The following is a 20,512-nucleotide window of genomic DNA, read 5'->3' on the forward strand; positions in this document are numbered from 1 at the left end:
AGGTAGGTAAAGAAAAGCCCAGGATTTGTGTAGCAGAAAAGGAATGGTGCAAAATACAGCACCGTGTAAAGGCTACATATTAGTTTTCCTCTGATGTGTGGGTAATATAAAAGCTTTTGCTCAGACTTCTGTTGAGGTAGAACCAAATCTTTCAGGTACAACTAATAGACAAAGTTGGCTTCCTCCTCTCTTCTCATTTGAGGTGAGTCTAATTCTCACATTCTCTTCTTTGTGGATTTTCTGGGCAACTGCAAGTTGTTTGAAAGTTTGAATGACTTTTTCCTCTGAAAATTATTTACACATGGCCACCTCAGGGCAGTGTGTTTGTATGTGTGTCTGTGTACACTTAAAGTGTACCTTAGTTCTCTCTCAGGATCAACTGTTTCAGAAGCAGTGGACCATCATCTTTACAACCGCTACTAGGCTTACTGCTGAGTGTGTGTTTTAAAACTGCGAGGCCTGTCTGCTGACTAAAGGCAGGGTTCCAACAGCCACTACTGATGAGTCAAGTCTATGATCTTGACAGTTGGGGTGCAGTATATACAGCTGCTGTTTTGCCCTATTAACAAAAAAACAACAACCAAAAAACACTTTTTTTTTGGTGCTTTATTTTTCGCAAATATTTTGTTTCCTTTTCCTTCTCCGTCTCCCATACAAGTACATACACACAAAAATACACAGGCACGAAGACACTGACGGGGGCAAGACAATCACAAGTTAAAACAACCTATCCGACTCAGTCAAACAAAACATTATTCTGCGAGGGAGATACGCTGTCCCGCCTTTCTAAAAAGCTAACTCTGGGCTCTAGGAATACTTTGAATACCATATAAAGGGTCAGTTGAATGGGAACGTGTAGCTCCAGTGACCTCAAGTTATCTCCGCAGTCATCATCCCGCTACTCTGCAGTGTAGGAGTAAGCTGTAACTCTATCGCAGCAAGCAAACAAAATGTAAGCTTGTTTAGTGAGCAGCAAAGCTACAGTCCCTGTAAGATGAACTGGGTTCACACACACGCGCCAGTGCAGATGCTCACACATTGAAACATACACCATCTCCCTTCCTTACTGTTAACTGCTTTTTTTGCTATTAATTATGTAGATTTTGAGGTATCTATATATTGCAATATTGGTAAGACTTAAAATGTCAGTGTTAAGATTTTCACAATGTGATAACTTAAGGAGTATATATATTACTTTTTTTAATTTTATGTTGCAGATGTTCTTTTGTTATGCGTTTTTAATTCTTTTGAATTTGGCATTTAAATCATACGCGATGTGACCACCATACAAAATGTATGAGATAAATCTTTAATAACAAGCCTGAGATTAAGCAAAACGTTAGGACTGCATACCCGTAGTCAGAAAATGCATTAGCAATCAATGTAAGATGCACAATCTGTCTTTCTGTGCTAATGCTCCTGCTTAGAGTGGTAATGCTAGTCTGCCATTTAAAGCACCTGAGTGACTTACCAGGGCTTCCTGTGCAGCTAAAGAGGTTTTTATCAATTGGCAGGATTAGTAGCATGTCTTATCATCGTCTAGGCTTTGTGATTATGTTAAAAAAAATACAGTCCCAGCAAAGAACAGAGAAACAGTGAGTCCAAAACGTGGCACACTGCAATCAAATGTTTTACAATTGAGCCTGTTACTCTCATCACACATGGGAGATTAACCCACCCACCTGTATTTTGACAGCTATAGACAGGGAGTTCAGCTCTTTATCCAGTTCTTTAAGGACGACCAGCTTTTTCAGTGTGAGGCTGCAGAGCCTGTGGAAAAGAGAAAGAACAAGAGAGGGGCAGAGAAAAAAGAAACAGATTAGTGACATGACTAACACAATGTGAGCATACCTTCATGACACGCTGTTGCGTCTGGAGATGAAAAGCATGGCTGACAAAGCAGCATTCACTGCTGCCACATTTTATTTCTACTTGTGTCTTTATTCTTTCTTTGGTCTGCAGGTATGATAATAACAACAGGCAACACCCAGAAATTATAATGACTCCCAAGAAAGTGAGTGACCAATCAAGAGAGCAACTGCATAATCAAACCCTACTGTATTCAGCTTGGTGTTCCTCGTCATCAAGGAAAAATCTACAACTTGTTGAGAATGGGCGATGCACCAAACTGCTCCTAAATCAGGATTCATATTGTCAGTTTTACGAGCTAATTCTTCGTGGAAGGTGACATGGCAGAGATGCTTTGACAAGCCATAGTGCAGTAAAATGTCTTCAGTCAGCCCTGTTTTAGCGTACTGCTACACAGTAAAATGTTGAACATGGAGGCTCACGTGACTCACTGCCATCTGTTCATTATTAAATAAAACAAGTAAGAAACGTATACCTACATATGCCTATAAGGAAGTTAAATACATTTTTGACTGGCACACTGGGCTTCTTAATACTAGAGAGCTGTCACACTGGAAGACAACAGGTACAGTAAAATATACTGCATTTAATCAGAAAAAACATAGGTCAGAGGGCCTATCTGAAACAGAGGCAGATAAAAAAAAACTGAGCAATATAAGAAGGCTAAGACCAGACACAAGCTCAATTCCATGCTTCTTTCACGGGTCTACAACTATTTGTGACCTTTAAAAATCCCCCTTCTTTTCATCCGCAGTCCGCCCACAAAACCTTGCCTCTACAGCAAGACACTCCACAAAAAGTCAACAACTCCCAAGCCAAGCTTGCTAAAACTTCCTCCTGGCCCACTTTTCCCACTAGACCTGCTGCATTAAATTGTGATCAGTCTGAGCCAGAGTCAAAGGAGAGGAAGAAAGACAAAGCAAGCAAATAGCTATCCAGTCACCCACTTTCCTTGAGAGCCTCTCTGCAACATTCACTGACTTAATTCAGGCACTCCCTGCTAGGCAAGTATGATTCACAAAGACTCATCACGTTCAAGCACAAAGGAAATTGAAGTGTTGGAGACAACAGTGTGGTGGTCTGTTTAGAAATGAATATTGTGGGGCATAAAGAAGGCAAAATGGTTTGTATACGTCGTATGGAACATTGTCTTTTTCCACTGTTGACTGTATTTAAGTTCTTTGCATTCTAAAATTTTTCAAGTCTTAAAAAAAAGTGTAAAAAATTTGACTTGAATAGGTGTGTGTAAGTGTGTAAATGTTTACAGTGTAATGTTTCCAATGTTACAAATCTCTGACTTTTTATTTTCTGAACACACCTTTCATTATGCTTGTTTCAGAGATTCAACACATTCTTTTCAGAAATTCAGATCTTTCAGCTTTCCATGCTGGGATTTCTGTCGCTGTTTTAACGGCAGAGAGGATCAGAAATTCTCACAACAATGCAAACGGGCAGGGCAGGAACAAACAAATAGTCAACCAGTCAACCACCATGTGTTCCAACCAAATACAGCCAATTAACTAACAACGTGTTTTAATTGGTCAGACTTTACTATGGCAGCAGTGTTACTTTCATCATCGGCAAAAAGGACACTGATTAATAAGTTTGTTTATAGTTTTCATTAACAAATGTACAACACAGGATAGAGGGAAAACGAAGGAAGCTAGCCAAAGGTCATTAGATCCCAAGAGAGCTTTATCCAAGCGGCCAACAGAATCAGGGCTCCAGCGACCAAAAATCTGTGCGATTAAATATTTTCATTGGTTGCACTAGTGCGCCTGAAATTTAGCAGGTCTGATAAAAATTTTAAAAACGACAAAACTAGTGGACAATCTCCCCTCGCTCTACCCCTCTCGTGTGGTCTACTGACAACCGCACATGCTCTGCAGAGAAACAGAGAGTCTCCTGATTCTGATATTCCCCCCCTGGAGCCCTGAAAATATATATTTAATGATGACAATATAAGATTTTCAGGAATAGTTCAGGAATGGGCCAGGAACTTGGTGTTCCTGTGTAGAATCTCCCTTTGGCCCAAACAGGTGAAGACATAATTCTATGACATTTTACTGCAATCATTTGGGTGTAAACTGCCAATCCACTTGGCTGCACAATTACCTAAGTTACTTCATATGTTTTAGAATAACAAATGAAAATCAATTTAAGGCTGGAGTAAACTTTGTAGGTAGCCCATGGATCCACCTTGCCTTATGGTGAGGATGAGTCACCAGTCAGCCACAGTGTTCTGTCAGACAGAAAGCAGGGCTCTCACTCTCTCTCTCATACACATACATATATATTTCAACATGTAATTAGAAAGGCTGCAGGCGCTGAAGGGGTCACCTAGGGAACCAAGGATTTATTATTAGACAGGTATTATCTCCACTACTGCCTGCCACTGTGTTGTGTTGCAAGTGAAACTCGTGGCCATCTGTTCTGGCCTGTTGCCAGTCTGTCCCTGTGCTCCTACCCAGTGCCAGTTCACTTTGCCACCCAATCAGTGACTACAGCGACAGACCAGGTGTCGCACAAAAGCACTAATCATTGTGCTAGAGGCATTCACTGGGCCATGGATAATTCAGCTAGTTTTAGAAAGGATTGTCAGTATGTATATACTGTGCGTTTATTTGGGGGAGGGGACTGTTATTTGTGGTATGGTCTCCCCTCCGCTTAACAGACACTGGCACACACTCGAGATCAAAATATAGGGCTTGCAGCAGCCACTCGCACAAGACGCACTAATCCTCAATTTTAGGCATGTCATTCCCACATTCCCAGAGAGAGCCTGGGGTGGGATCACAGCATGCCAAACAGGACCAAAACACAACAGTGTTATCAATCCATATAGAAGACCGGGTGGGTGGAGAATCTATTCGGCAGTCTCCAGTTCAATATTTCTGTGAACAGGCGGTGGAAAGTACAGATAAGTCATATTTTCTGTCTGTTTCCCAGATGATAAGAGCCCATGGGGGAAATCCCTCTTTCAGTTTCACTTGCTTGCGCTGGTTAAGTCAACACATCGCCTGCCAAGCTCTTCTGATTGGGTCATCATTGTTATAGACTGAGCTTATTGATCGTCACATGCGCGCTACAATCCTGGTTATGGAGTCTTTTGCTGGTTTTGATCATACTCAGGAGTCAGGACACATCGATGAGGGGAGAGTAACTACAGCCTGGAAAATAACTGTAAAGCTGAATCAACACCTCTTTGAATATTTTAACCCCCTTGAGGGTAGAATTCAGTCTGTATTCGTTTTAGCTAAAGTAGATACACCTAATAAACTGCCACTTGAGTTCAGAGTAAACTTCATATTACTGTATTCATGATTAGAACATTATCTAAGTTTGATTGTCTGCATCTGTCAAGCCTTTCTGATAAGATGTTTTCATACAAACACACATACACACACACACACACACACACACACACACAGGATAGTGTGCATGTAAACATACTGACTAGGGCTGCAACTAACAATTATTTATCATTAATCGACTAATCGATTAATCTACCAATCATTTCAGCTCTAATGACTGTTGCTTAGATTGTGAACCAAGTAAACTGTCCTCGCTTCACTCAACTCACTTTTAACACTTCAACACGGTGAGGGGAATAATAATGTTAAGTTTAAATTGTGTCACAGGTAAACCAGGCCAAACCAACTCTGAGGCAATGCAGGAATCAGAATCATGTCCTACCGCAGGCTAATCACAGTAAAAGTGCAAATCTTTTTCTAGATGACAGCTTCCATTACCGACATGGACACATAAAACAGCACACAGTAGTGTTATATCATGTCAAAGTGAACAGTTATTGATTGCTCTGATGAACGGTGCGCAGTAGGTGCCTCAGCTAATAGGTTTAGCCTATATGGCATCACTCACAGCAGCATGAGTAGTGCTGCTCCATCTAAGCCCATTAGTGCGCCCAAGTCACTCACTGTACCGTCACTAACTGTTGACCTTTTCAGCCTCTAAAGTAAAGCAAGGCCATTAGATTACAAGGCCATTTCTCTCTTTTAGATTATACAGACTGCTCCAGTTTCATACCAATTACTTCGGAAATCAAAAGTATAGAGGTGGCAAATGCTTCTTTTTGTGTTAAGTGTGGGGAAAAAAGGCTTAGACACGCAACCACATCTATAGATCAAAGACTATAAATCTGCATTTCAAAGCTCTATAGTTGAACTGACAAATAAAAAAATTAATTAATTAACAAACAGTGAAGCCCTAATGACGAAATCAAAATAAAAATCACCAGGACTTTTAATCCACTCCTTATTATGTGTGCAAAGGCATAAAAAGCTGTGCCACATCAGTTAAGTTATGCAGCAATAAATACTGGTTTAAACACATCATCATTATTAGATGTTATTAGATGGAAAAGGAGCTGAGAGCTACTGTTGAAATCACTTATGTTATGAAAGATGGTCCGTCTGTGGCTACGCTCGAATCCTTTCACGTTTATATGTCCTGGACAAACAAAACAACTTATCAGGCAGTACACTCAAACAGCCGTGGTCAAATATTTGGTTTTAGATAAGAGGCCTGTGATTGTGGGTTATATGGCATGGTGCATTATCTTATCTTGGCTGCTTCATCCATTTTCTCTACAGCAATAATAAGAAGGGAGGGAAAAGTAACAAACCCTTAAAGTAGAGTAAAAGTTTAACACTTCATCACTTGAGTATGAAGCTTTATAGCTCGACTAAATCACCATTGACAAAGAGAGTCTAAAAAGAATGAATGACACAAGTGTGCAAATGCTCCAAATCACCAACATATCTCACACACATGTTTTACATCTGGATCAGGAAACAGTCATGTTGTCATGTCTCGACCAAGCCTCTCTCTCCCTTCCAGTGCAGACTGAATACCTTGGCCCACCTGTATTGAAGTGATGCTGGAACATCAGAGGAAACTAAATCAATTGTGGGAGGTGGATTAAAGGTGGACAGCAGGGTGGAAGTCAGGGAGCAGAGGACACACACAATTGGCACAGCGAATAATCCTTTTTGTTAGCCCCTTTCTGACCTCACCCTCCCCTGAGTCAGGCTGGCTTTCTTTAACACACAGATGGGGCCTCACACAGGTTTCTCTGGAGTCAGGTCTCAAAGAGAACTTCTGGCCCGACACCAAGCTTCAGCCACTCGCTGCTTTGAGTTTGGCTCTTTGGTAAAATGATATGTCTGTCTGGAGACTGCTTATGTGACAGTAGACTTATTTTATATTACACCGACATCAAAAGGTATTTAAAAAATCTACACCCCAAATCTGAAATCAACTCCTCTTAGCCTCAGCATTAGATACGAGAAAATGTGACTGGAAGAATATGAGGGAATAATCACTTAAGTTGAAGGCGAGAACATTGAGACCACAGAGTTTTCCCTCTGTTGATTCTTTGTTTTTGAAAAGTCATGACAAAGCCAGAACAAAAAAGGGCAATTCAAACAGATCTTTCTTCGTATTATAAGAAGGAAATCTTCAAGAGCTATACATATTTTAATGTTTCCACAATGATAATTCTTTGTGGAACTCAAACAGCTATAATTCAGTCAACAGTACTTTGGGGAAGAATAGTTTCAAAAAGTCTGGCTTTCTATATTGAAAAAAAGCTTCATCCATTACATGGATATCACAACATCCCTCAAGAGTGTTTCTTGTCTGGACTGGTGTCAACAAACAACACAAATCCTGTCTACATCAACATCCTTCAAAGCCATTAGTCCAAGATGTACATGTGGCTACTATCGCTATGCTATTTCTGGACCACTTTAGTGACAGCAACATCTCAAACAACTTGTGATAGAAACACCCTTAAGTTTAAGAGCCTACAAAGAGACAGTAGATACAGTAGTAATCCCATGCAATAGTTCCAAGAATGAAAAAAGATATGGCTGCTTACACAAAGTGAGTGCACGGTTATTTCTGCTTTGAATTAAAAGCAGCATCAACATTTATAGGGCACATAACATTTATAACGTGGACATGGGTCCTCATAGACTACAAATGAATGTGCACAGCACTGAGAGAGAGAGGCCATCAAACCCTCTGAATTGAACGATATGCTGCCTAAACAAAAACACACTTTTGTAATTATTTTCCCCTGGTCAGCATTCTAGTTGATGTTTTGCCAGTTCCATGCCCTCGGATCACTGCACAGCAATTGTCAGAGGCACAAAGCAGGGGGAAGTGGAGGGTGGAGGGTGAGTGATGTAACAGAGGGTTGAATGAAAAAGAGACTGTCTATGTTTGGTATGTGCTGGGGGGCTTCCAAGCTAGGAAAAAAAAAGACTTCAAGTCATGCTTTTAGTGCTTTCAATGTACTATTTCTCATATTCTCTGCTTGAGATGTGAAAGTCATGCTTTTTATAAAGTCATGCTTGAACATAAGGAAGCAGTGTATGGTACTGGCTTGTATGTGTGGGTGACTGACAAAACAAACAAACAAAAAAAACCTCTCTCCAGTCAAGGCCCTGGCTGAGGAAAGCCATAGCACTTTGTTCTTTCATAACACTATTATTTGTTCATGTCTAGTTGTATAATTTAGTCCAAATAAAGGGTACGCTAGTCTAAAAACTACTACTTCTGAATATTTTATTCTCCTACAAGAAAAACAGGGGCAAATCTATTCACGGTGAGGGCTAGCCTACGGAACTAGCGAGATTTGCTCAGGCAGCAATACACGCAAGTTTCTTTTTTTATTATTGTTTATATTTTATTCATAGCCTTCGAACCAAATTGCACACAAAGAGAAAAGGCATAAAACAAAGTCCTACATTCTCAAATCCATACCCACACCACCCACGTAAATGTTCTTTAATAAATTAATAATTTTTACATTTTTTGGTTTCAAATTCAGTTTTTAGACAAAGATGGTAAAGCAATGGATATTGCAAAGCACTATAGCTAGAGAGGAAACAGAGATGTAGTAAGGAGAATCATGGTAGGTAATTTGGAGGCAGCTAAATTAATTTTTGAATGCATTCTAAATCATGAGGGATGAAGACTAATCCAGAAGACTGACTGATCGGTTTTAACAAGTTCACACAGTAGGATGTGCCATAAGAGCTTAGTCTGCACATAGGCTTGCATGCAAAAGTTATTTTAGCCCCCAAATATCTATTTGTGTGTGCCAGATGGCCATATGCTGGTTGGGATTTAATTCCCTGAATGAAATCTTCTCAAGGCCACAGTGAAAGAGGAGGAAGAGGCTGTGACCAGGGTACACAAAGAAAACAAGAGGAAGCTATTAATTTGGCAAAGCCTGATTCCTGTGACTGTTCAGTTTATGTGTGAGACACAACCTAAGGATCACAATCGCAACAGAACTCAAAAGGTTAAAAGCAGCAAAATAAGATTGAAATCAAACAGACCTTTGGATAAGAAAGTAACCTTCATAGAATGGTTTGTGGTGTGCCAAAGAAGTCATGGGCTTGAGCCGTGCGTCTGACTTGTCTTGACTTTTTGATGTCAACACATTGCTGTATGTCAGAGGTCAGCCTTGAGACAGAAATTACAAATATATCCTTTAATCTTCTATCATTGTAACGATGAACATTTCACATCAGATATTAATTCTTTAAATGCAAAAAAACAAAAACAAAATGATGGTATGCACTTATTAATCAAAACACAATACAAAATATTTTGTAATGAGATGGCAGCTGAAGCCTGGCCAGAAGTCATGTGATTAAGCCAAACAGAGCCCTTACAATGTTATGCAGATATAGGCTTGAATATTTTGTGCCTCAAACACTAAACCCCTGCAGGCTTGATAGGTGGCTGTGAAAAGTTTCATCCTGCATGCAGCATAGAGCTTTACTCATCCTGAATTAATGTTAGTTACTATGGATTCTGATGTTGCCCAGTTTTTTATGGTAGTAAAAAATGTCAAACATCTAATGATACATCTCAAACTTGTCCCGTAGGATAGGGTGGGAGGTATTTCTTATTGGAAGTTCTTACATGCACTAAAAAAGCCTCCGCTCTCCATCTGTTTGCTCACTGTGTTCCAACAGCCATATTTTAGCCAAGCAACTTCCTTGTCAAACGTCACGCACCAATTCTGCATATCTTTGGATTGTTGGAGGAAACTTGAGCATCCAGAGGAAACACACACAGACACAGGAAGCAAACTCTACACACAGATTCAAAACCATGATGGTCAATTTTCAGTACTTTTTACAATTTAAACATTATAAAGATCTGTTGTTTAATTGAAAAGCTAATCCAAAGATGAATCAATAATAAAAAATCTAATAAAATAATTGTTGCAGCCCTATCATGAACCCCTAACGGGCCAAAGGCACTAAACTGTATAAAAAAAAATAAAAAAAAATAAAATAAATAAATGTACAAAAGGTGAAAAGAAGACTTTTATTGTATATATGGTGAGAATGGTGGAGGGCTGGCTGAAATTATTCCATCCGGCTCTGGTAATTAAGATGTAACCAGACTACATCCCTTTAGCTATTTATTAAAATCCCTCATTCAACACGTACTTTGTGTTAAGTCATTGCTAGGATGGATTTTAGCTTTGTTGGACCAGCAGGTGCAGAGACATGAGCTGCAATGGAGCGATTTGGTACAACGGGAAGGCAGGACAGGTGTCATCACTCAGGTATGAAACCACCCGAGGGATATGTTATGAAAAGAAAAATAGATTGGCGAGCAGATAAACCGGTTATTTCAGAGAATGCGAGAAAAGAGGATGTAATAGCTGCACTCCTATCTGTCATAATACTCTGTAATATGGTCTTTGTGAACTCTGTGGTCATGAGGTTCCCAGAGCTGTGGTAGAATCTGACTGTTGTCTGGATTACCAGCAATTTTTATGTAATACTACACAGGGCTGGTGCATTAGAGCTCAGTGCCAGATTTTATTTCCGTTTATATCCGTGAAGTGTGAATCAGAGGTTTGACCAGTATGCTCTTGTTTGTGTGGGTGGTTTGGTAGAATCCTTCAAAGACTTTTCTCTGATAATGAAGGGTGTGCTAGCAAGTTGTATATGTTTCCTATTGACAAATAAGGGGCAGAAAAAAGCCTTGTTTGAGGCAAGGCAAAAAAATGCAAAGCCTGCTGTTCAATGACACCAGGAAACGCAAGAATGGGGTGAACCTGTCCTTAAATTTTATCATCAAGTACACACTGTGAAAAATAGCTTCCAGTCCTACTGGCACCAAGCCAAATCAACAGACAACGTAGTCTTAAACGTAAGACACACATGATAAAAACAACCTGGTGACAAGATTTGAGTCAGCAATCACAGAGCACTATATTCATAGTTCAACATGGTCTCTCTCCTTTAAACAAATGCTTCCAGATGCCCAAGCGCTCACTGAGCTTTATCAGACTACTTTTAGCTTCTTTCTCAACTCTTCAACCTCTTTGCTACCAATTAAATATACAACCCCATGCTGCATTCATACCTCAGTGACCTGACAATCATTTTCAGGAACTCAGTACATGGCTGTCATCCTTTGTTGCCATTTTTGCAGTGCTAAACAGCTCTTTTGTTCAGCCCTGAACACAAACTGATGAGGTCAGCAGGCCCATGTTTGCAGTGACCATGCAAGACAAGATCAGACCGGACATGGCATGTTTACAGGCAAAATCAGAACCAAAGTAAGACTCCTTTACCAGATCAGCTACAGTACACCATAACAGTGGTAACATGACAGACGATATCTCCCTAGCATGCATAATGGTGAGATTATCGGTTAACTACTGTAACCTGCAGTACATCCTCTTAATAAGGGTAGATTTCGAGTTTATGCCTGCTGCATCCAATGACTTCATAATGAGTCGAAAGGAACCAGTCCAACAGATACAGGTGAATCCTGCGAGGATCAAAGGCTCAAGAGCAAAGCCTTGTTTAAAACAATCTCTCTGTCTAGCCTACTGACCAGGAAAATTCAAATACCTTAAAAGAAGAAAGCAATTGTTGAAAGAAAGTACCCTAGTGTGTTTAAAAATGACACAACTATTTATTTATAGGGTTATAAAGTCTAGACACACTGTTAATGTGACGGCAGTTTAATTTAAAAATTGCAGAACAGTTACTTTGTTGTCAGAAATGGATGAATAATGATGATACATAATGATCATTTTGCTTATCATTTTAGCTATTATTGTGCAGCCCAACTTACTAAATATTTGGAATTGCAAAACAGCATGAATAAATTAAAATGTGCACAGTATGTCAGAGTCCAGTATTTATAGCTTGGAGAGCTTATGTAAGCCTTTTCAAAAATCACTTAAGATGTTTCATCTTAGGCCTGATGAATGCGCTGGATTGTGCAGGGATGAAAATGCATGACCCCTGGGGGTTTTTACACATTAGAATCACATCTTGGCTAAAATCTAGTTGAAAAGATTAAAACATACTTATTGTTAGAAATCTAAGAGCCAGCCTTTGAGTTACACATTGCTGACATTTTTATCGAAAGGATCTATTTACTTTTACCATACATATGTCATACCGCCATATGGTGCCTCTGATTAGCATCAGACAGGATTAAGTCTGCCCTTTAACTCTTGCAACCATCACGATCATGTCTGTTTTTCTGCTCTCATCATTGATCAGAGATTTTACAAGAAATAGACCTGATACCCGCATCTGCCGGTAAACAAAGACAAAGAACTGTCATGGTTCTACTGTATCCTGTATAAATCAAGATTAGAAAAGATTACTTTAGGAAGCAATATAGAGCAAGGTTGTGTATTGTCAGTGCTAATGATGCTAACTGCACTGCAGCTGATAAACAAGCCTTCCACAACTGTACTCTGACTCAAAACTATTTTCTGCAATGTAGACAACACGTCCAGAAAGAAAGATTAAGGGCCACTATGAACTGGGAATTGTGCAATCAATAAATGTACAATGTTCAGCATCAGCAAATACGATTGCATTAAATTTTAAAATGAATTGAAAAAAATGCTCAAACTTCCTTCAAGAAGGGATACTTAATAAACAGGCAACGCATTGGCATGTGCATCTATTGTTGTAATATTTACCAATGCTGCTTATAAAACAACTGGTGCGTGTAATCATGCTGTTTTGGCACTATTACTTGAAATGAACAATGGCACCCAAAAGTGCTTTCTGACTACTCCTCCCAGTTCATTCCCCTGGCTTAACATGTCCAAGTGACTAATGTGCTGAATGTATCCAAGCTCCAGTTTCTCCAGAGTTTCTATATACAGACCTTGCTTTTCTCTGAATCCATGCAGTAGTAATTCTAACATCAGTGATGCTAAGGTGAGTCAAAATGGAAAGGTGAGGATCATTGGGCCAGAGAAATGACAAAACAGTATGCTGCCAAAAACAAACACACTTAAAAAATATGATGTGAAAAGAGTCTGACATCAACAGAGACATGATTCCTTAATCAGGACAGACAGAGAGGAAGATCATTTCTAAGTAAGTCTAAGAATAATTGATACAGACCTCGAGATGCAAAAGAGAGAATGTGCAATAGATCATTTCAAAAAGACAGCCTTTTCTCTTGCTTAATTTTAAAGACAGGCCCCACACTGAATGGGTAATGTCCATATAACAGCCAACCATTTTGGTTTGAGTCAAGCAATTCAATTAAATATTTCAATTCAATTTATTTATATAGCGCCAATTCATAACAGAAGTTATCGCATTGCACTTTTCCTATAGAGCAGGTCTAGACCATACTCTTTATAATATTAATTACAGAGACCCAACAAATCCCACCATGAGCAAGCATTTGGCGACAGTGGCAAGGAAAAACTTCCTTTAAGAGGCAGAAAGACTCAATGGCTGCAGTGTTAGGTTTTGAGAGAGAGAGAGAGAGGGAGAGAGAGAGAGAGAGAGAGAAAAGGGGGGGGGGGGTTGGGGTGTGAGGGTGGAGGGAGAGGGAGGCACAATGCAAAGACCACGTAGAATTTATTATTATTTTTTTTTAAATGGTAGAATAGTGATTGTAGTGTTAATATTAATAAATTAGTAATAGGAATGACAGCTATAGGAATAATAATGTCAGTATTAGTAACAGAGCCAACAACAACAACTGCACCAGCAGTTGTCGAGCAGGAACACGGGGGCAGCAGATGGCCCACAGCCACAGATCCAGTCTCTGCAGCTCCGGAGGTAGAAATACCTGCTGAAAGCGACAGATGATGAGCTGATGTTTCCTACTGAGAATCCCAGTATTTCTAATTATCCAAAGTTCTCTTGTACACCGCTTTGCAGCATGGCAGACTGAAACCCATTTAAAGCAGTAAAATTAACCCGAGTCCAGTCTTTCTCAAAATGTTTGCATACATTGGATACATTAAGGGGCCAGTATGCTCCGTCCGAAGTGCTTGTTGAATGGTCCAAAAGCTTCGGAAACCCCCCTCCCCACAAACAACCCTTTCCCACGTCAGATTAGGGGGTTCTACGTTCCACCATTTCAGTAAACTTTCCGAAACAGACGATCCTACATTCTCACCCACTTCACAACATGATTGGTCAGCTGTGCGGAGGTGAGAAAGGAGCCAGGCTTTGAACTCTCTAGCCTTGTTCTTTTTTCATTGTTGACACAACTATTTCTGTCACTGTACAGAAAGTACAACCAAGTGCAGGATGAGTTAGTATGAGTGTCTTCCAGAAGAGACCGTATGAAAATGTCTAAAGTAAGGTAAAGTAACTCCAGGTTACTGGTCCTTGACCAAATGTGTTTTTCCAATGGACATATCTATTGGATTTAATTTTAATCTAGAACTGGGTCTAATTTCTGTCCATCAAACTAGGGCTGCACGATATATGGTTTCAGCATCAACATTGCTATGTGCACATCTGCAATAATCACACGTTCTCATTTTCCATGACTAATCTACAAGAAAAGTCTGTCTGATATTACATTATTTAGTCCGATTTAAGGGTTCTTGGATAGACAGAGTTTGATCAGTTCCCAATGTGCTCAGATGAAGGGGTGCACTTCATCAATTTATCAAACAACCAACCAAAGCAGGCCCCACTCGTCGCCTACCACAACCTGAAAATGAGCAGTGCCTGTTTTGGTTGTTTGATAAACTGATCAAGTGCACCCCTTCACCAGAGCACATAGCAAACCGGTTGCTGTGCATGCAGAGTCTGAGTATCACTTGCCTGTAAACATGCACACGACGCAGCTACTGTCACAGATAATGTCGCCTAGGTGCTAGAGGCAGGCGTTCAATTATGCAAGGCGGCCTTTGAGTCCCACCACGCAGATTAAGCATACATTTGAACATTGTTAGAAATGGTAGCTTACATGTAAATAACACAACTGCTACACACAAGTCCATTTGTAAAGTTTATTAAGAAGCATGTGTTGTTTTCCCCAAATACCTCTGCACAGAAGACGAGAAGAGTGGCCCAATTTTAGTGCAGACTAATTGAGCAAAGGCCCACAGACCAAAAGAGGACTCCAGACAGTTCAGACTCTTTAATCTGTGATTAGACAAGTGGGCAGGGCATCCAGCTCAATGCTATTTGAGAGCTGACACTCTACGGACTGTTGTGTCCTCAACTAGACAGCAATGTCAAAAGTGTTGATTCTTTTCTTAGGATATTATTCAGCCAAGACAAGGGCAATATTTTCATTGGGTTGATGAGCACAGCAATGAGATTAAAGAAACGGTCTATGAGTAGGGTTGGCAGTAATTATGAGATTTTGTCACTAAAAAACATTTGACTCAGTGGGATAAATATAAGTATACATAGCTTTTTACCATTTAATTTTGAATAATTTAATAAATTTAAATTCCTGCAGAATAATTCCTGCAATCTTAACCCCTCCCTGTGTTTGTTTACAAAAGTAGACTGTGATAGAATATAGCACAGGATCTCTGACATTATGACAAAAGTTTCATGTTTTCAAATGGTCTGTCGTGTGCTCTCATTCATCCATGTCACAGTGTTTTGTCTGAAATAATGGTCTCTGTGTTGCTGCTGGCACATACAGCTCAGGAAATGCCTGCATGGGAGAGGTGGGAAATAAGTAGAGCAAGAACAAGAGAGAAATATGAGTTTAGAGACATGGTCCCCAATGTGCTTATTTTGACAAGATCCTCCCTGTGTCAGAAGGCAGTTTCCTTGCCTCACTTGTTGGATCAGGAAGTTGGATCTCTTCACTAGCAGAGACCCCAGTATCCACCCACACACGAATCTAGCCACTCTCATATTCTGAGGTCCAGGCAGGGGGAAACAAACCTTTCTTCCCTTTGTAAGGAATTCAACATGAGCATTCAGCACATTCACCGGTCGCTGTGAAGCTCTGTGCCGGTTCAGCAAAACATTTCAACAGTGTGGGCAATCCACAGCTCCAATCCTGCCCCCCTTCCCAGAGAGCAGGTTGTTGGTCAACAACAGAATACAAAAGGGGGCTGAGGGCAGAGCAAAGCAGCCTGGCCTCGGCTGCACCAGCAGCTTTCTAGTTGCCAGGAATGTAAAATGTTTCCCAAGGAAATTCCTCCTCCTCCAGGAAGACAGGGAAGGAAACCAAGAAAGTTTTGACACATTTCAGGCAGTGGGAGTGAGCATGAAAAAGAGGGGAGTGAAGGTGCTGATTGGTCTACTGTTAGCAAAGTGTGTGAACAGCATGGTGGAACATGTAGCCGAGTTGAGACTGATTTTTATCAAGGATACCATAAAACAAAGGGAACTACAACAGTTATTAGTTAATTTTTCCAAAACCTATTAATGTATTTTTAAAAAGTACCTACAAACATGTAAACATGTTTAGTTCATGAGCAACATTTACAACAGCTGGTCATTTTTCAATCAGCGTGTTCCAACTAAGGAACAGTAACTGGATTATTCTTGTACATATGCAATTCAGTGTTAAAAACTCATGTAAGACCAGAAAGGAACAGTATAGTCAGAATGTGACACGGTCATGGAGACTGGGCAGCTGTACAGTACAGTAACAGGGCCATTTCTGTGTCTACACATTCTGCATCAGATGTCAATATTGTTGGTGTACAAAGATTGTAAAAATGATGCAATTTGACAGAGTGCTGTGTCACAATCCTGAAGGGCACTGGAGATAGCTGATGGGCCTGGCTTATGATTGCAAAAGGAAGCAGAGGATTAAGCAGACAGTGTCTGTGTGCAGCATCAGATTACTAGCTCTTCTTTTCCTGTTATGAAATCAGATTACTGCAGCTCCCCTGCTAGGAGAAACAATATCCAAGCGTTGAGATGGAGGGGTTATTGAGGAGGTGAACGGAGAATGTAAGCTCATATTATCTGACAGACAGGCCTCCTTTATTTGTATCCTGATTTAATGGTTTCATCTTCGGTTTAAAAATTAACACACAGAGAATTAGACATTAAATCAAAGAGATTAAGGCCAGGGATGATATTGGAGATTGCACGCTAACAATTAAAACTTCAGAATATAACAAATTCTTATGGGCATCACAGCATAAGGGATATGCAAAGACTTAAGGCTGATGACTTCATCTCCACTGACCTAGAAGAAAGAAGACACAATAATGTTGCTCCTGTCCAGGCCTGAGTTTGTTTTTGCTTATCTTCTTTATTTGTCGACATACACAACACACATCAATTTGATACAATACACAGAATCGGGGCAGAAGAAACCAACATCTGACCAGAGCCTGCAAAGTACACTCAATTACTATCGAGATAAGACTCTGCCACTCACGGGAGAATAAGGTCATCTTGGGACTCACATAAATCAAACAGCCAGAAAGAAGGATGCTCTGCTCACCCGAGATAAACGTCAGAGGAAAAGAGGAAAGATGTTGTTTTGTAGCTTGTGGGGAAAAAAAAAAAACCCTTTAAGATATCTTCACATTTCTGAACCCATATAGTGAAACTTAAAAGACGGATACATATTTGGAGCAAAAACACCATGGAGTGAAAATGTCATGCAAAAATATTTCCAGATCTTGAAAACATTTTTCGTTCAGTGCCCCAAATAAGTAACATTAATAAATTGGTAACAGATGTCTACCATATAAACTTCCCTACCATTTTGGAAACAATTAAGCCTGGTGAGCTTGTATGGTAAACATGAACAAAATTGCTTGGTTGCTCTCATCATGTTAGTGATGTGGGTAAAGGTCACAACATTTGACCCCAAGTTGTAAAAGATAAACTTGGTAAGAAGCCAACCCTCTCTTGCTGCTACACATTCTTTATTGTTAGCAGATAAACATGGCACCATCTTGACCTCTGCATCAGTGTCATTCCTGCAAATACCACATCGTTCCCTCAACAAATGCCTGCCTTGCCATAGATATAGGCAGCCCATTTGGAATCCTGAGCAGGCCGCTAAACTCCTAGTATATACTGCAAAGTCATTAACTTTCACCATTTTTAATCTGTTGACAAAAGAGAGTTGACATGAGAGTTTTAGCTAAGTTTCTTTTTCTATGTAATCATGTGTTTAAGCGTTTTATTCCCACATCTGTCATGAGAGGGAACCAATACCTGTGAGAATAAAGCCATTCTAACTAAATGTGCACTGAAGCTAAGAGGTTTCAGAAATCAAGCTACCTTTGTATTTCACAGTATTATGTTTCAAAGTCAAATCAAGTCTACAGAAGTTACAATTGCCACCAAAGCAGTGAAACAATCTAGATCATCAACATGGCATTAAGCATGGATAAAACTTAATGGCATTTTCTTCTCAACTACCTCGAATATAAGAGTGCCTTTGTTTCACATTTAAGGGAACCCCATCAATCCTTGAATTAATCCTGTAATCAATATAGAATAGCATTTCAGGAGTCCCTTTGTACATTTTATCCTTTTACTGCTGAACAACAATACCAAAGCATTGGTCAGCTATTTGTTGAGTGTAAAATAGGGGAAAGGAGGGGTAAACCCTCTCTAAACCCAGAACACCCTCCAGACGTTTTGTGTTACTTTAGAAGACGGTTAACACACCAATACCGCATGGTATTAGAAACACTGGAGGGTGGCAGACTGGCAGAGCTGGAATAAAAACAAAGCTTGTCCAACTGTTCCAAAAGGCCTGTTAAGGATGGAGCTGCCACAACACTCTTCGGTCAGGTAAAAAACAGGCAAATACTGTATCACGCACAGCAATAAAATTGTATGTGCCACCTTATGGTTGCATTTCGATATAACAAGCAATTGATAATAGCAAATGCAAGAGGATCATTGTCCAAATAATAGATATAACAAATGTTTCTATTAGTCTAGCTTATGTAATAGTCAAGAAGTACATTAAAAAAAGGCAAAGAAAAGAAAAAAAGTTTGAAAATAGCTTCTTTAAGAAGTCTTTGAGTGGCCCAGTGCCATAGATGTGTCAGCAGCAAAACTGTAAGGAACCACAATCCCATGCTGAGAGGACCTACGAGAGCTGACAACATATTTTCCATTGTGAATAAAATATGTTCCCGTAAGCACGGCTTTCAGTAGGGCTGCAGGGCTTAGGAAGATTTTTAAAATATGGCGTCTTATTAACCAACAACAGCTGTGTATGATGTTTTAGAGTACCACAATAAAAAACAGTCAATTGCTAACAGTCCTATGCCCTCGTGTGAAACTGTGCCACTTAACTGGACACCCACATTTGCTAAAGGCTAGTGGAGGAGCAAACAGCTGCACACAAAATGGCCCAGCGCCTGAAAGAATGCAATGGCAGAATCCCCAAAACAGGCCTTGGGTTGGGCTCCATACAAGACCTTTCACACCAGTCTAGGATAAGCGGTCTAAAAACACATAAGGCAGAAATAGGATTGGCAAATTACTTTGCAAAATGATGTGATCGCTGAAACTCCAAGCCACCATGCCAAACAAAAATTACAACAAGACTTTTAGCCTAAATAAACAATTGTGTCATACATCATTATCTACCACAACTTAACTACTCCATTACATATCAGATCTAACAAATTATCCCAGACATCAACAAAGTCTTGTGTCAGGCAGCTACTGCAGTCTTATGCTGAACAATGACTGGTAAACCTTTACTCTATTCCTCATTAATAATTCATTAAAATCCTCATCCTTATCCATCTTTAATACAGCACCATGTATGTCACCCACTACAGAGAGAAAGCACATAGTGTAGAGGCAGAGACATGGGAAATCAATGCGCTGCTCTATAAATGCACTGACATGTTTCCTGCTTTTTCTGCTAGCCAGTAGTCTTAAAACTTAATGGATACAGTTATCAGAAGCATGCTCACTCAAGTCTTATGCCAGATAACAATACTTGTAGTTGCTTGCACAGTACATCAGTTTTATCCAAGAAACGAGCTCTAAACCCATAGGTATTTCATCGCAGACAAACGTCAATGATCTTAGGTTTTTGTCCTGGAAGATGTGAGATTAAGGTCATGAAATCTAATTGTCCTTTTAAGAACTTCAATAAAAAAATGGAATATTTTCAGAAATAGTACTACAATAAAAAAGGGTAGTGAGCTGTCGAATTAGAGGGCAATTCTGTCACTTCAAAGACTCTATTTATTGTCATTCTAGTTGGCTTCAAATCAGCTGAGTTTCCACAGACAATAGAGGAATAATATTCAAACAGAGATCTGAACGATCACCATCAATGTAAATGATCCATTTGTTCCACATGCTATGATTCCATTGACACTTGCATACTCATGCAGGCACTAAAGAGGCAGCAGGCAAAC

The 20,512-nt window shown here is 39.8% G+C and overlaps 1 protein-coding gene across 3 annotated transcripts in view; it reads right to left on the minus strand.

Annotated features, from left to right (window-relative positions):
- zmp:0000000755 (phosphofurin acidic cluster sorting protein 2) overlaps window positions 1-20,512 on the minus strand; it is a 50,061-nt gene that overhangs the window by 27,347 nt on the left and 2,202 nt on the right. For all 3 annotated transcript variants that reach the window (XM_044214440.1, XM_044214441.1, XM_044214442.1), the window contains exon 2: window positions 1,683-1,770. In XM_044214440.1, coding sequence (XP_044070375.1) covers window positions 1,683-1,770 — 88 coding nt within the window. The remainder of the gene's footprint in view (window positions 1-1,682; window positions 1,771-20,512) is intronic.

The sequence above is a fragment of the Siniperca chuatsi genome, linkage group LG11 (genome assembly GCF_020085105.1).
Source record: "Siniperca chuatsi isolate FFG_IHB_CAS linkage group LG11, ASM2008510v1, whole genome shotgun sequence".
Taxonomy (NCBI): Eukaryota; Metazoa; Chordata; class Actinopteri; order Centrarchiformes; family Sinipercidae; genus Siniperca; species Siniperca chuatsi.